The 22,717-nt window shown below is 40.9% G+C and overlaps 1 protein-coding gene across 1 annotated transcript in view; it reads left to right on the plus strand.

Annotated features, from left to right (window-relative positions):
- Window positions 1-22,717, plus strand: part of rab28 (RAB28, member RAS oncogene family) — a 130,349-nt gene that overhangs the window by 101,284 nt on the left and 6,348 nt on the right. The window contains exon 6 of the mRNA XM_072253016.1: window positions 1,079-1,156. Within this exon, the coding sequence (XP_072109117.1) occupies window positions 1,079-1,156 (78 nt within the window). The remainder of the gene's footprint in view (window positions 1-1,078; window positions 1,157-22,717) is intronic.

Consider the following 22,717-nt stretch of genomic DNA (forward strand, 5'->3'; position numbering starts at 1 on the left):
ATAACATGGGCCCTCCCATGCTTTTCATGAATTTGTGTTAGAATTGGTAACACATGAGAGATAAAGGTGGTTTTAAGATGCAGGGAAATGATGAATTGGAGAATGGGATAAAGGGAAAGCTCTGTTTACTATTAGGACATTTGTCATTTAATCTCCACTACCTTCCACCTAACATGGACCTATATCTCTCACCCTCTCACCCTCCCACCCCCTCACTCCCTCACCCTCTCACCCCGTACCTACCTACCAAGAATATTCAGCTTCTTTTTGTTTATTTGCAATAAATAGAGCAGTTTAACAAGAATCAACCATGCATGCACTAACTATTTCTACAATAGAATAAGACCAATGCATTTTGCTAAACACAAAACTTACTGTTTCTGTGGAACCTAGTGACAATGTATTTGTTTCAAAAGTAACCGTTCTTTTTCCAGCACTGAAACTTTCATCACTTCTAAGAAGGATTGGTACAGGTCAGCAATGTGAACGTTACATGTTGGGTTAATGTCATCAAATCAAAGTTCATTCTTTCAGCAACATTTTTTTGTATGTCAGCACACTGGCCATTCCTTCACCGATAATGGGAGACAAAATCACATGATTTTCCATGTCACTAATCATGGAAGAACTACATCATTAGATAACCAGTGGTTGAGAGCCTATAATATGGTCAAGGCAAACATTTGCTCTTGATCAGAGAAATGTGGAACTTTTTGTCGACATTCTGAAAGTTTTAGTTATGGTGCCCAGTAGCACAGGCAGTTGGAGTTGTCACAGCTCACTTTCAATATATAAATGTTATTAGAATTTGTGAGCAAAGGATACACATTTCCTATTTTGAATTCACAGAAAACACAATTACTAATTCAACAATACTTTCATATTTCTGACATTTTTATCTGGTGATTTTTATTAAGGTGTAGAAAAAAATAATTGATATATAAATATAAAATTTTATACAAGGATGTGGGTAGATTTGATTAAATATTTACTCATGTGCAATGGAAAAGAATCTGATGATTTTTGACATATTTATATTAAACTTGTTTCTGATGATTTAACCTGTTCTATTTTGCAGGTATTCCTCTGTTTTCAAAGGTTTGCTGCAGAGATTATTGGTATTAAACTAAATAAAGCAGAGATTGAACAATCACAGGTATTAAAGATGAATAACTGAACCCTCTTGCTTTTATTAAGATATTACAAATCTGATAAAGATTTAATAATTTTAATTGAAATAACAAATATTTTGGTGAATCTTTAAATGCTATTTCAGATTTGATTGAGTGCATACGAGAAAATGCTCTTTTCCCTGTATAACTAATATAATTTAAATTCATGCACAGACTTTTGACGTTGCTGGTAAGTCCACCATTAATTGCCAATTCATAATTATCTTTAAGAAGTTCGTGATAAACTGCCACTTTAAACCACTACAGTTATGTGGTCAAGATGCTGTTAAGATAAAGTCACAATGAAGATTAAGGAGTATAGATTACACTTCAGTCAGGTCAGTATTTGACTTGAAGATGGTAATGTTGGTATGTACTTTTGGCCTTAATCTGTACTGTAGAAGACTAAGGATAAAGCATCTTAATTAATTTCTGCAATGCATCTTGCTAAGATGTGAGTTCGTTAAAATATTCTACTTATCTGTACAGAACTCAAGTACTGCATTCATTTCTGTATGGAACAGAGTAAACGAACAGGAGCTGGACATTGTCATTGCTGACTGTTGGTGCAAGTCCAAAAACAGCAAAAAGATTGAATTAAAAGCTGTGCAAATCTTTATACTTTTATTTAATATTCAATGTCATTTAATAATCTTGCCTGTTAAATCGTGTTTCAAAGTTTACAACTAGTTTAAAAAAAAAACTAGCCCCTCAAATAATTGTAGCCCTGCAAATTCAACCTGCAAACTGCACTCTTTTACAAAAAAATGGGAATCCATTACAAAGGGAAATCAATCCAGACCATTCCATATTAATGGGTTTTTAATAAAAGATGTGGTTCTAATAGATAGGAGGAAACCTCTAGTCTCATACTTTGATGAGATGTTGATTTTAGCTATGTACTACAGTGACAAGCATTTACTCCCAAATAGATAGATTATCCAGAAAGTTGGAGTCCATAATGATAAGATTCCCTGCCTTTCTAAAAGCCCATTAGCCTTCCTGTGATTCTGATGGTCCAGACAAGCTGGCTCTGGAAGGTATGGGGGTGGTCAGTCATTTTAACTCAGCTTGACCTCATTATACAAGAAAGAGGAGTGTGAGAATGAATTGGCAGAATCAGCACCTTAGTTTTGGATGACAAATTATATAGCTGTTTAATTTTAATCAAGTAATTTCTTATCACTAGTAATGCATTTTTAAGCTAATAAATTTCTTTGAATGACAGTTTTCTCCCTCTTTCATCATATTTAACTTATCTCCTCTCCTTCTATCCTCACTACCTCCTCCTATCGTACAGTTTTTTTTCAGAAAGGTGGGTGGGTGGCCAACTGGTTAAGAAGTATATTTGAATCTTCTAGGATACATCTCTCTTTGTTGTTGTCCAACATTTAAAGAAGTATTTGTCTTCCACTCAAATTAAATTGACTTTATTTCTTACATCTTTCAAATACTTGAGGAGTAAAAATATTTACATTACATCTCCATCTAAATGTGCAATTTATAGTAATTTGTAATAAATGGTATGTACACCAGGACAGTCAATACAGCATAGAAATACAATTGTATCAGCATGAATTAATCAGTCTGATGGCCTGGAGGAAGAAGCTGTCCTGGAGCCTGCTGGTCCAGGCTTTTATGTTGCAGTACCATTTCCCGGAGGGTGGCAGCTGGAACAGTTTGTGGTTGGAGTGATCCACTGGGCCCTTTTTATGCACCTGTCTCTGTTAATGTCCTGAATAGTGGGAAGTTCACACCTACAGATGTGCTGGGCTGTCTACACCATGCTCTGCAGAGTCCTGTGATTGAGAGAAGTGTGGTTCCCATACCAGGCAGTGATGCAGCCAGTCAGGATGCTCTCAATTGTGCCCCTGTAGAAAGTTCTTAGGATCTGGGGGCCCATACCAAACAACTTCAATTGTCTGAGGTGAAAGAGGCACTCTTGTACCTTTTTCGCCACAGAGCTGGTGTGTACAGACCAAGTGAGGTCCTTGGTGATGTGGATGCCGAGGAACTTGAAGCAGTTCACCCTCTCAATTCCAAATCCATTGATGCTAATAGGGGCTAGACTGTCTCCATTCCTCCTGTAGTTCACAACCAACTCCTTTGCTTTAGCGACATTGAGGGAGTGGTTGTTTTCTTGACACCACTCTGTCAGGGTGATGACTTCTTCTCTGTAGGCTGCCTCATTACTATTTGAGATAAGGCCAATCAATGTGGTATCGTCAGCAAATTTAATTAGCAGATTGGAGCTATGGGTGGTGACATAGTTATGGCTGTACAGAGAGTAAAGGAGGGGAGTTAGGACACAGTCCTGAGGGACAGAGGTGAGGGAGCCCATTTTCACGACTTGCCGGCGATCTGACATGAAGTCCAGGATCCTGCTGCACAAGACAGGGTGAAGGCTGAGGTCTCTGAGCTTCTTGTCTGTTTAGAAAATGGTCTATGTCCTTGTTCCTTCTACCAAAGTACATGACCATGTAATTCCAACACTATGTTCCATCTGCTACTTTGCTGTTTTTCCTTGATCTCTCTAAGTCCTTCTGCAGACTCCCTGCTTCCTCAACACTACCTGTCCCCCACCTATCCTCATGTTAACTGCAAGTTTGACCACAAAGACATTAATTTTGCCATCCAAATCATTCATTGACTCTCCTTTGTCTATCCTGCCTGTTATTTCCTCAAAGAATTCCAACAGATTTGTCGGACAAAAATTCCCCTTAAGGAAACAATGCTGAATTTGGCCTATTTTATCATGTGCTTCTGTACCCCGTTAGCCTTTCTAACCACTGATTTTAGGCTAAATGGCCTATAATCTCCTTTTTTTTCTATCTCCCTCGCTTCTTAAAAGAGTGGAATGACATTTGCAACTTTCTAGTTCTCTAGAACCATTCCAGCATCAAGTGATTCTTGAAAGATCATTACTAATGGCTCCACAATGTTTTTACAACGCTGGGATGTAGGCCATCTGATCCAGGTATCTTATTTACCTTCAGAACTTCCAGCTTCCAGGCATCTTTTCCTTGTTAATAGCAACGGAACTCCTACCACTGAGACTCTTGAATTTTTGACATACTGCTACTGTCATTCTTTGTCCCCCATTACTATCTCTCCAGCATTATTTTCTATGGTCTGATATCTATTCTTACCTCTCTTTTACTTCTTATATTTCTGAAAAAACTTTTTCAATCGTCTTTTATATTATTGGCTATTTTACCTTCACATGTCATCTTTTCTCTCCTTATGGCTTTTTAGTTGCCTTCTGTTGGCTTTTAAAAGCTTCCCAATCCTTTAACTTTCCGCTGATTTTTGCTGTATTACATGTGCACTCTTTTGCTTTTATGCTGTTTGAATTCCCTTGTTAAACATGGTTCTGTCATCTTCCCTTTAGAATACTACTTCTTCTTTGGGATGTATCTGTCCTGTACCTTCTGAATTGCTCCCAGAAACTGCAGCAACTGCTGTTCTGCCGTCATCCCTGCTAATGTCCCCTTCCAATCAATGTTAGCCAGCCCCTCTCTCATGCCTCTGTAATTTCCTTTGCTCCTCTGTAGTACTGATTCATTTGACGTTAGCTTTTCCCTCTCAAACTGCAGGGTGAATTCTATTTATGAACTCACACAAAATTCTGGAAGAACTCTGCAGGTCAGGCAGCATCTATGGAAATGGATGAATATACAACATTCTGGGCTGTGACCCTTCTTCAGGACTAGAAAGGGAGGAGGAATACTCCAGATAAAAAGGTGGGGTAGGGGAAGGAGGACTAGCTAGAAGACGATGGGTGAAGCCAGGTGGGTGGGAAAGGTAAAGGGCTGGAGAAGGAGGAGGAGAGTGGACCATGGTAGAAAGGGCTGTAGGAGGTGTTCCAAGGGGAGATGATAGGCAGGTGAGGAGAAGAGGTAAGAGGCCAGAGTGGGGAATACAAGAAGAGGGAAGGGGGGGAAGTTACTGGAAGATGAAATTGATGTTCATGCTATCAGGTTGGAGGCTACCTAGACAGATTACGAGGTGCTGTTCCTCCACCCTGACAGTGGTTTCATCATGGCAAAGAAGAGGCCATAGGCTGACATGTTGGAATAGGAATGGGGATAGGAATTTAAATGGTTGGCCACTGGGAAATTCCGCTTGTGATCTCTGCCCCCTAATGGTTCCTTTATTAAATATCCTCATCAAACCTGATTCATTACACATTTTTCCTAGTGGGCTCAACCACAAGCTGCTCTAAAAAGCCTTCTTGTAGGCATTCTTCAAATTCCCTTATGGGGATCCAGCCAACCTAATTTTCCCAATCCACCAGCATATGGAAATCCCCTATAACTATTGTAACATTGCCCTTATTACATGCCCTTTCTGTCTCCCGTTGTAACTTGTACCCAACATCGTGGCTTGTACATATATAACACCCATCAGAGTCTTTTTACCTTTGCAGTTCCTAAACTCTACTCACAAGGACCCTACGTGATCCTATGTCACCCTTTTCTAAGGATTCAATTTCATTTATTACCAACAGAGCCACGTCACCTCCTTTGCCTACCTGCCTGTCCTTTTGGTACAATGTGTTTCCTCGAATGTTAAGCTCCCAACTGTGAACTTTATCCAGCCATGACTCAAGCAATGCCACAAAGTCATACTTGTCAATCTCTAACAATGCTATAAGATATCTGTCTTATTCTGTATACTGTGTGCATTCAAATATAACACCTTTTCATTACCCTTTTCCCCCATGTAACACTTTCGCTTATTTCACTGACTGTGTTTTGTCCTATCATCTGCCTGTCTTCCTCATAGTCTCACTATATGCTGTATTTACTTGTATACCAACTGCTCCATCCTCAGCACTATTACTCAGGTTCCCATCCCACTACAAAATTAATTTACACCCTGCCCGACAGCTCTAGCAAACCTTCCCGCAAGGATGTTGGTGCCCCTCTTGTTCAGGTGTTACTTGTCCTTTTTGTACAGGTCATTCCCTCCTCAGAAGTGATCCCAATGATCTAGAAATCTGAAACCCTGCTCCCTGCACCTATTCCTCAGCCACACATTCATCTGCCAAAACATCCTATTCTTACCCTTACTGGCGCCTGGCCACCTACCTCACTCCCTGTCTTCTGTCTTCAGGGCCTTGTTCCTTTTCCTACCCAAGTAGATGGCACTAGTACGTACCATAACCACCGGCAGTTTACCCTCCCCATTTAGAATGCTGTGGACCCAATCTAAGACATCCTTTACCATGGAACCTGAGAGGAACATACCTTTTAGATGCCTCATTCATGTCCATAGAATCTCCTGTCTGTACCAGCAACTATGGAATTGCCTATCACTACTGCACTCCTGTTTTTTCCACTTCTGGCATGGAAGGTTGGTCATTAGCCCAAGTGGCCTTGTCATAGTCATAGTCATACTTTATTGATCCCGAGGGAAATTGGTTTTCGTTACAGTTGCACCATAAATAATTAAGTAGTAATAAAACCATAAATAATTAAATAGTAATATGTAAATTATGCCAGGAAATAAGTCCAGGACCAGCCTATTGGCTCAGGGTGTCTGACCCTCCAAGGGATGAGTTGTTAAGTTTGATGGCCACAGGCAGGAATAACTTCCTATGACGCTCAGTGTTACATCTCGGTGGAATGAGTCTGGCTGAATGTACTCCTGTGCCCAACCAGTCCATTATGTAGTGGATGGGAGACATTGTCCAAGATGGCATGCAACTTGGACAGCATCTTCTGCGGCCAATGTCCTGTGGTACCTGGAATCTGAAACATCGATGTTAGTAGCAACCTGCCAAAATATTGTTTTGGGATCTGGGAAGTGATGTGACACATATAGAGGATGGTATGAGGATTTGGCTTACCACTCAAAATTGGAGGTCAGAATTTGATCTGACACAGTTGGGCCCTGGGGTTGGAAATGATCTGGCACATTTTGGGGTGGCATTAGAGATCATTATTTTGGGTAGAGAGGTTGTTGGAATCATGGAGTTTAGCATGGTTTGTTTGACATGTTCTGTTGGAGAGATTGGTGGGGTGAGGCTAGTGTGGTCTGATGGAGAGAATGGATAGACTGACATTGGAAAACAGTAAGATTAGATAAACTGGCATTGTCTGACATGGTACCCGAGGACACCAATCTGATGGGGTGCTTAGAGTTGGGAGGGCTGATATTATCTTACAGAATTTTGGATAGGTTGAGAAGGCCTGATGGAGAGGCTAAGGAGACAAAAATGATCTGACAGGGAATTAAGAAGACCTACCTGTTCTTTCAAGCAGATCAAGAGCAAGGCCAGCATGTATATTTGAGGGGGAAATTTAAGGTGGTGAGACCAAGGCCAGATACCTGTGTGAAAAAGTGGCACTGGGCATAGGATAACCAAGTTGGGAGTGAACACAAAGTTGGGAATAAAGGAGAATCGCAGTTTCAGGAACGGACTGGAGACCAGTTGGCATTAAGAGGTTGGTTTAGTGCAAAAGGGAAAGTGTGTTTGGATAGAGCTATGTATTTTACTTACCTTGAAGTCTTCTTGGGCCAGTGCTGCATTTGTAAGGCCATTTTGTTTTGGAAGTATCCAATGTTGAATTCTGATGTTTAAATTCAAAGTTCTTTTAGGAGTCAGGAAAGAGGCACAATACTTGTTGCTTCATGATTGTTTTCTTAAGCATTGATAGGGATACGAATTGACAATAAACTGAACTGGTCAAAGAACACTGAGGCTGTCTACAAGAAGGGTCAGAGCCGTCTCTATTTCCTGAGGAGACTGAGGTCCTTTAACATCTGTCGGACGATGCGGAGGATGTTCTACGAGTCTGTGGTGGCCAGTGCGATCATGTTTGCTGTTGTGTGCTGGGGCAGCAGGCTGAGGGTAGCAGATACCAACAGAATTAACAAACTCATTCGTAAGGCCGGTGATGTTGTGGGGATGGAACTGGACTCTCTGACAGTGGTGTCTGAAAAGAGGATGCTGTCCAAGTTGCATGCCATCTTGGTCAATGTCTCCCATCCACTACATAATGTACTGGTTGGGCACAGGAGTACATTCAGCCAGAGACTCATTCCACCGAGATGCAACACAGAGCGTCATAGGAAGTCATTCCTGCATGTCGCCATCAAACCTTACAACTCCTCCCTTGGAGGGTCAGACACCCTGAGCCAATAGGCTGGTCCTGGACTTATTTCCTGGCATAATTTACATATTACTATTTAACTATTTACGGTTTTATTACTACCTAATTTATTTATGGTGCAACTGTAACGAAAACCAAATTCCCCCGGGATCAATAAAGTATGACTATGACTGTGAACAAAGGAAACAGGAATAGAAGCTAGTAGTAGAAGACTTAAAGACATGAGACTAAGATGCTAAGAACAAGTTGGTGCTACTTTGTGGTTAGCTATTTTATATCCATAAGTGAGGAAAAGTTCCATTCTAATTTGTAGATTCGAGTCAACTATAAAGAAAGCACCTATTCAAATAATGCAAAACAAAGAGGCTTCCAGAGCTTTCCAGAATTGTACTTTGTATAGCCACTAGAGGCATATTAAATTGTTATATGCATATAAGAGCTACTTAAAATGCAAGCAGGTAATTAATTGTTAAACTGCAAAGAAAATAGTAATTAAATGGTCTCATCTAAAAATTAAACAGTTGTATCTAACACCAATGATGGTGGCTCCCAGGATAATATGGTCTAAGTTGGGAAATTATATCATTGTTTGCTTCCCTGATGTAGAAAATTTGTTGGGCTTGCGAAGTGACCAGAGGTGCCAGTAGGAACTTCCAGAATTCTTACTGCTGCTATGAGGAAAGAGGTATAGGAGCTTTAGGTCCCACACCACCAGGCTCAGGAACAGTTATTACTCTTCAGTCATCAGGTTCCTGAACCAGCATGGATAATCTCACATAGATAGATAGATATACTTTATTGATCCCAAGGGAAATTGGGTTTTGTTACAGCCGCACCAACCAAGAATAGAGCATAAATATAGCAATACAAAAACCACAAACAATCAAACAACAATATGCAAACTATGCCAGATGGAAATAAGTCCAGGACCAGCCTATTGGCTCAGGGTGTCTGACCCTCCATGGGAGGATGCAAAGTTCGATGGCCACAGGCAGGAGCAACTTCCCGTGACGCCCAGTGTTGTATCTCAGTGAAATATGGCCTGAGTCCAACAGCAAAAAGTTCAATATCCGGTCTACAAACACGTTCCTCGATCGTAATATGACCAGGATTGCACCATCCGTTGTTAACCAGAACTGTAAGCCCCCAACTCCTTTACGCTTACCGCTCTCAGTGCACTTCCGGTCAGCCCGAACGGTCTGGAAGCCCTCCATGGAAAAGTTTTGATCGGGTATCACTCACCTCTTTCCATTTCTTTCCTTTCTTTGTTGTTTTATATTTGCACAGTTTGTCTTCTTTTGTACATTGGTTGTCAGTCCTTGTTTATGTGTAGCTTTTTTATTGATGCAGTTGTATTTCTTTGGTCTACTGTGAATGCCTGTAAGAAAATGAATCTCAGAGTAGTATATGCGATATATACGTCCCTTGATAATAAATTTAATTTTAACTTTGAACAAAACAGTCAGTTTTAACCCAGATATAGTTGCAGCTGGGATTTGCTCTGGGTTAAATCGATTTTCAATTACAAAGAGATGGACAAAAATGGCTGTAGGAATTACTAGAATCTGGTGTCTCAACCCAGAAATAGTTGTATATAGGAGTTGCTCTGTGTTAAATTACATTTACTTTGAAGATGATGCCAAGATGTAACCTTTGATTTGAGTCGCAGCTCAGATTTAGACGTTTTTAATTGGTTTAATTTGTAATTTTTTTTAGGTTTGTAAGGATGACAGAGAGCGGAGTTAGGGCTCAGGTTAGGGTTTAGCAACAGGAATGTGGGGGAATTGGAGGTCAGGCTAGAGCCTAAGTCTCTGCTCTGAGTTGAAAGACCAGCAATGCTGACATCTGACATCCGTGGTTAGATGGTGGACTGGCAGAGAGTGGATGAGGGCCCACCCCAGGGTCAACAAGTTGTCGGTGGGTCAAGTTCTATGCGGAAAGGAGGAATCAGTTTTGATGATCCCCTGGGTTTACAAATATGTGAGACTGGAGTTCAATGTTCATTGGCAAGTTCTGACTTCAATTCTTAGTGTTCAGTGATTGGCATGTCCTGAGATCAATGCCAACGATCAAGGACCGAGATTTGAATCTGAAGTCTGAAAGTTGAGGCCTATTGGCCAGAGCCGAGTCTGTAAATCTCTGCAACACACATAAAAGTTGCTGGTGAACGCAGTAGGCCAGGCAGCATCTCTAGGAAGAGGTGCAGTCGATGTTTCAGGCCGAGTCCCTTCGTCTGTAAACCTCTGCAAGTTTGCTGGGGTGGTTGAAGCCGGTGTCGGTAGGCTCAAGACCATGTTCATTGAAGGATAGAGGCCTGTTCTGGGAGTTAAAGGACTGTGTATGTGTGTGGGTGTGAGAGAGGAATGGGGCTTGTTTTTGCTATTGTTGTTTTCTGTGTTGTCCTGCTGAGCATTGTGGGTATGCGATGTTGGCACCAAAATGTGAGGTGACGCTTGTGAGCTTCCCTCAGATGCCCTCAACATGTGACAAACAAACTTAACTCTTGAATCTTTAAACCATGAAGAACCACAAAATAAGGCAATGCTGCTAATTTTGTTTCTAGGTAGAGCTATTCCAGGTAAACAAAGTAATTTTATGATGCTCTGGCACTTTGTGTGAGGTAAGCCATCCTGTGATTAATGTGTTTCTGTTTATGTAACCTATGAAATAATAAGCATTTCAATCAAATTAAAATACTTTTCCTTTCGCATTGAATGTTCCATCACATTTTGATGAGGCTAAGACACTTTTCTCACTAGGTGCATTCGTGTACAGGATTAAAAGGCTTTTCATAATCTGGCTAAACTTTAACAGAGAGATGATTCTGGACTGAGTGAAAGAAGAGCAATGTATTCTAATGAAATTTGACAGAGCAAGCCCCATTCCTCTCTCACACCCACACCCATACACAGTCTCCAACCACCGGGCCGCAAAGCATGTGGTGCCAGGCCACGAGGAAACGATATGAGTCAGCTGCACCTCATTCTCTGTCATGCACTGTTGAACTTGAACATAGGGTTGCCAGCTGTCCCGTATTTGCCAGGACAACCCGTATATTGGGCTAAATTGGTTTCTCCCATACGGGACCGCCCTTGTCCGGTATTTCCCCCGCTAAGGTAGAGCGTTCCTATGAAACCTTTCGTGCCGAAATGGCATGAAGCGAAGAAGCAATTACCATTAATTTATATGGAAAAAATTTATGAGCATTCCCAGACCCAAAAAATAACCTAACAAATCATACCAAATAACACATAAAACCAAAAATAAATAACACTAACATATAGTAAAAGCAGGAATGATATGATAAATACACAGCCTATATAAAGCAGAAATAATGTATATACAGTGTAGTCTGGAAGATGAAGGCAAAACCGATTTGTGGGGGGGGCGGGTGTGGAATCGGCACGTACGCACACGTGCACATCACATGCGCACACAGGTGCCCACGCAAGGCTTCATGGTCATGGTAGTCTTTCCTGGGGTAAAGTGTCCCAGGATTTGACTGCTACATTTGTCCCTTATTTGGGAGTGAGAAAGTTGGCAACCCTACAACCCTAACTGTAAAAGGCATATTGAGGTGAGTTTAACCCTACTTGAACACCCACCCCTGGTCAGCCGGTCCACAAGAATATTGTCAATATTAAACCGGTCCACGGTGCAAAAAAGGTTGGGGACCCCTGCGGTAGATGACCTAAATATTTGTTAACTCTGTGACCATTTTCATTTTCCCCTTGAGGTCCTTTCATTGTTTGAGGGCGAGCCAGGAAGCTATGTTTCAGTGAAACTTTCTGCACTAATGCTACCATACTGAAAGTAATAGAGATGGCTAAAAACATTACATGGTATCCCATTCTCTTTGCTAAGATGTGTTTGTGCAGGCATTGGTGTAACTCTCATGCCTCAGGGAATCCTTGAAAATCCAAAGAAAATGTAACATTGACACTGAACCACACAAATGCAGTTAAACCATTGCTCCAAGGAAATGAAATACATATTAGAAAATGTATGCTATAGAATTTTTAAATATATGAAGCAAAACCAAAAATGCAAAATGGAACACATCTTAATTAGTATTTTAAATTGATTTTGGATTAGGAAAATACCACCCATTGAAGTTACCAGCAAATTATATATTTGCTTCTTTGCATTTTGCTTTAATCGTATCATATAATAATTAGCAAGAAAAACAACAAAAAATTATGTTGGGCCTGCATTGTTATCTGATATGTGGTGTGTGATTAGATGTAGGAACTAAACAAATATTTTGGGAGTTACAGACATCCCACCCTGCAAAAACTCATTTCAGGGTGGTAGCACCCCCGCGCCCCGGAACCCCATATCAACCCCCCCCCCACCGGTCAACCTCCAAGGGTGTATGGAATACTGTACTTTGTTTAGTGATTTTGTCTAATCTGTAAACCAAGTTGGGTATATGCAGAAAATGTGACATTAAAATATGTACTTGTATTATATTATTATGTTTATTCTATTACAACTTTAAGCAAGTCTACAGGGAGTTTGGCCTTATCACGTAGGACATCAATAGAGTAGCTCCTTTGCAGCTAGCCAGCTAGTTTAAATAACATTAGCTAAGCTAATGAACAAATGACTCCTGTTAATCTCACCTCAACATGTCTTTTACATTTTAACCCGCCATAAGCAATAGAAAAGTCACTGTTGCGAACAGTGCAGCGAGCAACACTGTCATTATTTTTGAGGTCGACTGTAAAGCCCGCTCACAAAGAAAACCGATAGGTGTACTTAGCACGAAGAGAGACCAATCAGGAAGCTTGCTCTCCCTCTTCCTCTCAAAAAATGGATTTCTGGGATATTGTATATAATTTTCGGGCGTCGGGGAACCGCTATCAAATGCGGGAGACTCCAGGAACTTCCAGGGGAGGTGGGATGTCTGGAGTTAATTGAACCTTTAGTAAGGATTGCAAAATGGAAAGGCTGGGAGGTTGGAGGTTAGATATAAACATTGAAAACTCCCTTTAGTTTATAAACCCCTATATTACAGAGCATTTCTGAAATAACATCTGGTATGTAGTATTAATTTAGACAATGTTGTCAGACAAAATGAAGTGAAACTGATCAAATAGTTAATTATGTACAATATGTGGATTATAAAGCACAGTACTCACCCGCATCCACGCTAGAATTTTTTTCTTGTTTCAAATTATTTCGACCACTATTAACCAATGTTTATATGAAGGAAAACATAAATTGGCACAAACTGAACAAATGCATTACCCTACCTGTGGTCAGCAAGTATATACAGACGGTTCATTGGAAAACAAAATTATGGAACTGCTGGAGATTAATTTGGTTCCTTTTGCATTATGATTGTTTGCATTAAAACTATTTATTTTATACCAGACCTAAAGAAGTGTGGATATGCATGTGCTTTATCATAAAGGAGCACAGTCTTTTTCATATATCTGAGTGAGGTTTGGTTTACCATAGTAAATTTGGATTTCCTTTCCAATCGCATTTGTACACATAGAAATCTGTGAAGTTGTGCAGCATGTTCCAAAGTTTTGATAAAACTGGAGTGTAAACTGTGTGAATAAACTGAAACATAATTGCTCCTTGTGCACCTGGTTGAGGGGTTTTCAAGACTATCAATAAATTAAATTTGTACCCAAGCAATTGCAACACACAAAATGCTGGAGGAACTCAGCAGGACAGTCAGCATCTGTGGAAAAGAGTAAACAGTCGAGTTTCACCCCAGGACCCTTCAGCAGCTCTGGGGAAAAAGATGTGAAATCAGAGTAAGGAAGTGGGGGGGGGGAGGGGATGAAGAAGCACAAGGTGGTAGGTGATAGATGAAACTGGGGGACGGGGAGTGGTGAAGTTAGGAGCTGGGAAATTGTAAAGAGCTGGAGATGGGGGAATCTGATAGAAGACGTTAGAAGACCATGGAAGAAAGGGAAGGGGGTGGAGCTCCAGAGGGAAGTGATGGGTAGGTAAGGAGGTGAGGTGAGAGAGGGAAATGGAAATGGTTCAGGGGTGGGGGGAGGCAAATACTGGAAGTTTGAGAAATTGATGTTCATGCCATCATGTTGGAGGCTACTATAATATAATGTGTTGTACCCAACCCATTGATCTTTTTGTGGCATTGCTTCAACTGCACCTCATGTACTTGATGATCTGCACTTCACAGTACTGCCAGAAATAGTGTTGACGTAATGCGATACAATTAATTTGATTCTGAATTTAGGGACAGTTATCATTTTAATCTGACAAGGTTGGAAGTAGGATAGTAGCAAAAAAGCATTATTTTTATTAAGCGTTAGAATTTATGCAGTTAAAAGTCCTTTGTTTATTTTCGTTACAGTCTCACTTAAATGTCATTAAATTTCTTGGCGTTTATATTGTTTGGTCTCCTTTATTTGTAAAATTATATGCATCTTAGTACATGCATGTGTATGTAGTGTATAGAAGCATCACGATCATTAGTGATCCTAACTGTGCCCAGTGTAGCCTACACACCACTCCAGTCCACTTTATATGTTTGCCTCTTACTGACCTCATATGTGACCTAATAATTCATTCAGTTACACAGATCATGACATATGCACTCACTGTGGTCTTCCCTGTATCTTGGGCTGTATATCATTCTATAGCAACTGAGACAGTATTTGATTGAAAATTAAGGAATGTGGAGTAGAGGAATGTGTGGACTGTTATAAGATACTCTATCTGGGATTAGTTGCTGTGATGGTCATATCTCAGTGGGGAAAGCAGCAGTATTGGACAGTGGAAAGTGGCAAGTGGCCAAAAATGGTTGAGTTATCACTTGGTAACCAGTGTCAGTAGTGTGACTGTGCTCAGAGAATTAGTGGAATATGAAGGCATATTTTTATTCTGCTGGGTGTATGGCTGATCATGGAAAGAGTAAAAATGATGAATGAATGTAAAATATTTTCATGTGGAAGGTGATAACTGACCTCCTGTCCACATTGGCTCATGGCATTAATTGTTAACTAAATATGTTAACATAAAATTCGGAAAGCTTAATTTTTTTGTCCAGGTCAGGATAAATTAATTGTAAATAATGACCAATTGTAAACTCAATTCAATTCAATTATCACCCACTGATCTCATATCTCTTTATTTCCTTAAATGATAAAGGATGTTCTCCGTGACTAAGTACTTATTTGTTCCATTGTGAAATAATCAAGTTCACTGTTTTTTTCCGTTAAATTCATAAAAGCTTAAATTTTTGTCCACATTTTCTGTACAGCTCAGGATGTTAATTGTAAATAATATGACCAATTGTAAATAGTGATAAGGGAGGCAGTCACTCATATGTTGCAGGAGGCAGGTATCTGGGTGACTGTCAGAGGGAAAGGAGATAGGCAGACAGCTCGGAGTACCCTTATGGCCATTCCCCTTAGTAATAGAAACTGCTTTGAATACATTGGTGGGGGGAGGGGGGAAATGGAGAAATGTCTTACTGGGAAAAGCTGCAAAAACCAGGTCTCTGGCAAAGTCTCGGCCCGAACGTTGACTATACTTTTTTCTATGGATGCTGCCTGGCCTGCTGAGTTCCTCCAGCATTTTTTGTGTGCTTCTCTGGCACTGACTCTGGCCCTGTGGCTCAGAAGGGAAGGGGAAAGTGGTGATGGCAGCTTTATCAGGTTAGGAGAAGACGCAGGAGGTTTGGTAGATGAGAACAGGATTCCCAGATGCCCTGTTGCCTCCCAGGTGCCAGGGTCAGACACATTTTAGATTGCATCCAGAATATTCTAAAAGGGGAGGGAGCAGCCAGAGGCCTACCAATGACATAGGCAGAGGGTATGAAGAAGTTCTGCAAAGTGAGTTCAGGGAGTTAGGTGCTAAGTTAAAGAACAGGACCTCCAGGGTGGTGGTCTCAGGATTGCTATCTGCACCGCATGCTGGTCAGTCTAAAATTAGGAAAGTTCAGGAGGGAGGGCTTCAGGTTTTTGGATTATTGAGCTTTCTTCCAGGAATGCTGGACCTGTCTAAGTGGGGGCGGTTTGCGCCTGAACTGGAGGGGACCTTGCGGGAAGGTTTGCTGGTGCCACTCCGAGAGGTTTAAACTCCTGTTGTTGGGAACCAGAATGCCAGGGCAGCTACTGGAGTTGTGGGGAAAGTAGATGCTAAACCCAGCTACAAGAACAGGAACCGAAAGGTTGAGCATGGTGGCACTATTATTCTGAGCTGTGTCTATATCAGTGCAAGGTGTATTGTATGTAAGGCAAATGAGCTTAGAGCATGGATCAGCATGTAGAATTATGATATTGTAGCCATTAGTGAGACTGGGTTGACAAAGGTTCAGGGTTGTCCACTCAGTGTTCTAGGGTATGTTGTTTTAAGCATGACAGAGGTGTCAGTATTAAGGGGGGGGGGGGGAGACTGGACAGAGTGGAGGGCTTGTTTACCAAGGCTATATAGGTTGAAAAAGTTCAAAGTAAATTTATTATCAAAGTACATACATGTCACAATATACAATCCTGAGATTAATTTTCTTGTGGGCGTACTCAATAAACCCAATAACCATAATTTATTCAGGGTGGACAACCAGTGTTCAAAAGACAACAAACTGTGGAAATACATAAAGATATAATAACAGTGATAAATAAATAAATATTAATAAATATCAAGAGCATGAGATGACGACACTTTGAAAGTTAATGCACAGGTTGTGGGAACAGTTCAGTGATGAGGTAAGTGGAGTTATTCCTTCTGGTTCAGGAACCTGATGTTTGATGGTTGAGGAGCCTGAGGAATAAGTAAAGGGTATCCACATAAGTGGGATATTTAGGGTGATCAACAGGATTTAGAGGAGCACATTTGTAGAGAGACAGCAGCCAGGTGCAAGAAAAATAAGTTTGTATAATAAGTGATTTCAATTTTCCATGTATTTGTCTGTACTGGGACTCCCATATTGTCCATTTCCTTACATGTTGTTTACCTGTACTGCACTTTCTTGGTAGATGTTACACTTTATTCTGCATTCTTTTATTGTTTTACTTTGTACTAGATCAGTGGACTCTAATGATTTGATCTGCATGGACTGTATACAAGATAAGCTTTTCATTGTACCTCAGTACACATGACAATAATAAACAAATTCCTAGTCCAATGCAGTCTACTTCTAGCATCAACACTTTGGGCAGTGAGTTTTATTTTGTTCATGTTGTTAAGGATTTTTTTTAAATTTGTATCATTGATACTGTCATATTTAATGATTGTGTGATTTTAAGTCCACCAATATTGGGTGGGATTTCCCTGGTGCCAAAAGCTTAGATGAGGAAAAATTTATACATTCAGGAGGGTTTCTTGAAACATTATGTGGATAAACCATTCTAGATCTTTTATTGGGAAATGAGCCTGGCCAAGAGATCAGAGTCTCTGTGGGACAGCATTTTGGGAACAGTGATCATACCTCCCTTAGGTTTTAAGATGGTTATGGATAAGGATAAGGTTGGACCTTGTGGTAAAGTGCCTGAATGATGAAAGGCTAATTACACCAATATTAGGCAGGAGCTAGGGAGGGTAGATGGGAGAAGCTGTTACTGGTAAGTCTGGATCTGATATGTAGAGTCACTTAAAGGTCAGCTGCTCAGAATTTGGGACCAACATGTTCCTGTGAGGAAGAAAAACGATAGGAAGGTTCAAGAACCTTGGATAACAAGAGCTGCTGTAAATTTAGTGAAAAAGAGAAAAAAAAAGCACAGGTAAGGTTTAGGAAGCTGAATTTGGCAGGGCCCTTAGGGAGCATCAAGGAAATGGGTGAAATGTTAGTCAGGAGGGATCCCAAGGCATTTTATACATAGAACATAAAATAGTACAGCACTTGACAGGGCATTCGGCCAGTGGTACCATGATCTTGATACCCATCTATGCTTCTCATAATTTTGCAAACCTCTATCAGGTCTTCCTCAGCCTCCAATGCACCTGGGAGAACAATCCAAGCTTGTCCAACCTTTCCTATAGCTTATTTGCTCTAATTTAGGTAGCATCCTGGTAAAAATCTCCTGCATCCTGGTCACATCCTTACTATGTTGACAGGATGTACATGAAAAACAAGAAAAGGGTAGGATCACTCAAGGACAAAGGAAGGAATTTGTGTCTGGAGCCAGAAGAAGTGCGTAGAACCCTAAATGAATACTTTGCTTTGATGTTAACCAAGGAGAAGGGCAGGAGGGATGGTGAGATCAGGGTGGGGTATGCTGATATTCTAGGTGTTAATACGGAGGAGGAGGAGGAGGAGGAGGAGGAGGAAGTGGTGGTGGTTTTTTAAGAACATTAAGGTGGATATGAAGCCAGGGCCTGATGAGATCTATCCCAGGTTATTGAGAGAAGCAAGGGAAGAGATTGCTGGAGCCTTGACAGAGATCTTTATAACCTGTCTGGCCACAGGTGGGATTTTGGATGACTGGAGAATAGCCAATGTTTTTCCTTTGTCATGGGGACAAACCATGAAATTATAGGGTATTTAGCCTTACATCAGCCTGGCATCAACCTTACATTGGAGAAGATTCTTAGGAATAGGACTTGCTCACATCTGGAAAAGCATGAACTTAATAGGGATAATCAGCATCGCTTTATGCAGATGTGGTCAAATCTTAGATTTTTGAGGAAGTCATGAAGATCATTGATGATTGTAGGGAAGTGGACAGGATATCCACAGTGAGTTGATAAGTTGGATACAAAATCAGCTTGTTCTTAGCATACAGAGGGTAAAGCAGTGGATATTAGCAATACAGATCAACAAGGTCTTTCAATTCCAGAAGATTAAGGCACGTAAGATCTACAGTGACTAGATGGATTGGATTAAAAATTGTCTTGACGCTAGAAGAGAGAAGGAATTGGTGAGGGGTGTTATTGTGATTGGAGGTTAGTGAGCAATGATATTGCATGGGGGTCATTTCTGGATCTCTGTTGCTTCAGTTATATATGAATAATTCTAACAAAGGTGTAGCTATGCCGATAAATCTGTAGATGACACAAAAATTAGTGGAATTGTGGGTAGTGAGAAAAGTTGTCAAAGAATGCAGCAAAATGTATATCATGTAGAAACTATAGACAGATAAATGGCACATAGTGTTTAATCTGAACAGTGTTAAGTTTGCACTTTGGGAGGAAAATATATAGTAAATGGCAGAAAGCTTTGGGGCATTGATGTAAATTGGAATACTGGGGTGCAAGTCCATCACTCCTTGAAAGTAGCAGTGCAAGTACATACGATGATAGTGAAGGTAAATGGCATACTTGACTTTATTTGTCAGGACACTGAGTATAAAAGTTGGGAAGTCATGCTGGAGTTGCACAAAGCTTTAGTTAGGCCACATTTTGGAGTATTATTTGCATTTCTGGTTGCTACATTGTAAGAAGGATGTGGAGGTTTTTCGAGAGGATGCAAAAGTGGTTTACCGGAGTATTGACTCTGGTAAAAAGTGTGGACAAATGTGAATTAATTTCTCTAGAGACTGAGGGGGTGACCTGACTTAATTATAATAAATTATTAGTGACATACAGTGGTAGACAGTTAACAACAGGAATTCTGCAGATGCTGGAAATTCAAGCAACACACATAAAAGTTGCTGGTGAACGCAGCAGGCCAGGCAGCATCTCTAGGAAGAGGTGCAGTCGACGTTTCAGGCCGAGACCCTTCGTCAGGACAGTTACTGTTTTTCATTTAGTGGAAATGTCACAAGCTAGCAGGCTTAAGGTGAGAAGGAGAAAATTTAAAGAAAATTTGCAAGAGAAGTTCTTTTTATAGAAAAGCTGGCAGCTGCTGGGAAAACACTGCCATGTGAGGGAGTGGAACTAGATACGACAGTAATAAGGCAGACAAATGATCAGGCAGGGAATAGTGCAGAGGTTCCCATGGACCAATACCATTAAGCAAGGGATCGACGGACCCCAGGTTGAGAAACCCTGGAATAAAGGGATGGAAGTATTACAGGAAGGTTCAAAGTTAATTTATTATCAAAGTACATTTATGTCACCATATACAACGTTTTCTGGCAAACATTCATAATATACAAAGGAACATAATAGAATCAATTAAAAACCACACCAAGATGAACAACTAATGTGCAAAAGACAATAAACTGTGCAAATACAAAAAGATAAAATAAATAAATAAATAAATTATAAATATCAAGAACATGAGATGAAGAGTCCTTGAAAGTGAGTCCATAGATGTGAGAACAGTTCAGTACTGTTGGGAGTGAAGTTATCTCCTCTGGTTCAAGAGCCTGATGGTTGAGGAGTAATAACCTTTCCTGAACCTGACAGTGTGGATTCTGAGACTCCATTGTCTCCTTCCTGATGACAGCAGTAAGAAGAGAGCATGGCCTAGATGGTGGGGGTCCTTGATAATGGATTGTGCTATCCTGTGACAGTGCTTATTGTTGATGTTCTCAATAGTGGAGAGGGCTTTACCCATGATGGATTTTTTTGTAGGTTTTTCCACTTGGTGTTTCCATACCAGGCTGTGGTGGAGGGTATACTGACTGGTTTCTGTTGGAATTTAGTGTTGGCGCATGGCCAAGTGGTTAAGGCGTTGGACTAGTGATCTGAAGGTTGTGAGCCTCAGCTGAGCCAGCGTGTTGTGTCCCTGAGCAAGGCCCTTAACCACACATTGCTCCTGCACATTTATAACCCAGCGTCGGCGGTTGGTGTAGTATGGACAAGACGAGACAAGACAAGACACATCTATAGAAGTTTGTCCAAGTTTCAGATAATATACAAAACCTTCGCAAACTTCTAAGAAAGTAGAGGTGCACCCATGCATTAGGATTTATCGTAATGATCTTAGTAGTAAGCCAAAAGGATCTCACTGCCTGCTTGTTTTTCTATCAAGCCTATTTATTTTTGAATGGGATCAAAATATCATTAAGGAGACATAGATAACTAATAGGTTTTTGGAAGTCTTGATATCAACCAATAGGTATTATATCCTGTCTATGAATTTGGAGAAATGACCATACCATTGACATTCATGCAGCTTGGTCTGGAGTAGGGCCAGAATTATATAGCACTCAAGGGGGACCAAGCCATCCAAGTACAACTCTAAAATGATCATTTACAGGAAACAAGTCATCAAAATCATCACAGATTTAAGATTCTTCTATTAATTTAATGATTGTCACATCTCTTCTTAAGATGGTGCCAAGCTGCGATCTCCATTGAGGTAACGGCTCAGTTTTAGATGCTTTGTAGTTTTAGGGACAAAGGAGAGTTGGGGGCCAGGTTAAAGCGTAGGAACAGGGATGCGGGTGCAATTGAGGACAGGCTGGAGACTTAAGTCTCCACTCTGCGTTCAAAAGTCTGTGACGTGAATGTGGGACATCTCCGCCAGGCAGGGATGTCAGATGTAAGACCAGCAGGCAAGTATCGACAAGGGCTGGTAAATCCCCCTCCCCCCCACCCCCTCTAAGGTCAGCAAGCTGCTGGTAGGTTTCGAAGTTGGAGTCCTATGCGGGCAAAAAGAACAAGGTCTGAGATTACCCCTTGGGTTTGTGAATTGGCGAGACTGAATTTGAGGCCTAGTCTTCGGGGTCCTGTCATTGTCCTGTTCCAGTGGTGACTGGCAAGTCCGTTCGATGCTGAGGATCAAGGCCCCAGGGTCAAATCTGAAATCTAGAAGTCGAGGCCCGTTGGTCACAACTCTGGTTCTATGAGCCTCTGTGAGTCTGCTATGGCAGTCAAATGCCCAATATCTACAGGTCTGAGTCTGAATCTGAGTCCACTGGAGACATGAGGTGATGGCCTGTCTGGGGATAGAGAACTGTGTTTGTGCATGGGTGGGAGGAAGGAATGGGGACTTGTTTTGCTGTTATTGCTTTCTTGCTTGTTTTGTTCTGTTATGTTGTATTCTGTGTTGTTCTGCCAAGAATTGTGACCATGCTGTGTTGGCGCCAGAACGTGTGACAACACTTGCGGTCCGCCTCTATCACATCCTTGGGTGTGTTGGTTATGAATACAAAACACATTTCAGTGTATGTTTCGATATACACAAGATAAGTAAGCTTGAATCTTGAGTAACAGGATATCTTAAAATACAGAGAGGTAGCCTAATAGTGTAGTAGTTGGCACAATGGTTTACAGTACCAGTGACATGGGTTTAATTCCTGCTGCTGTCTGTAAGAAGTTTGTACTTCTCCCTGGGACCACATGGGCTTTCTCCTGGTGCTCCAATTTTCTCTCACAGTCCAAAGGTATACCAGTTGGTAAGTTAATTTATCGTTGTAAATGGTCCCGTGATTAGGCTAGGGTTAAATCGAGTTGCTGGATGGTGCAGCATGAAGGGCCCGAAGAGCCCATTCCGTGCTGGATCTCAATAAGTAAATATTTAAATAAATAAATACGTGTACTTAATCTTAAAAATAAATTCTATTTCTATATAGGTCTCCAATTGCTCTGCTAATTTTTTTTGGA

The sequence above is a fragment of the Mobula birostris genome, chromosome 3 (assembly GCF_030028105.1).
Source record: "Mobula birostris isolate sMobBir1 chromosome 3, sMobBir1.hap1, whole genome shotgun sequence".
In the NCBI taxonomy this organism is placed as follows: Eukaryota; Metazoa; Chordata; class Chondrichthyes; order Myliobatiformes; family Myliobatidae; genus Mobula; species Mobula birostris.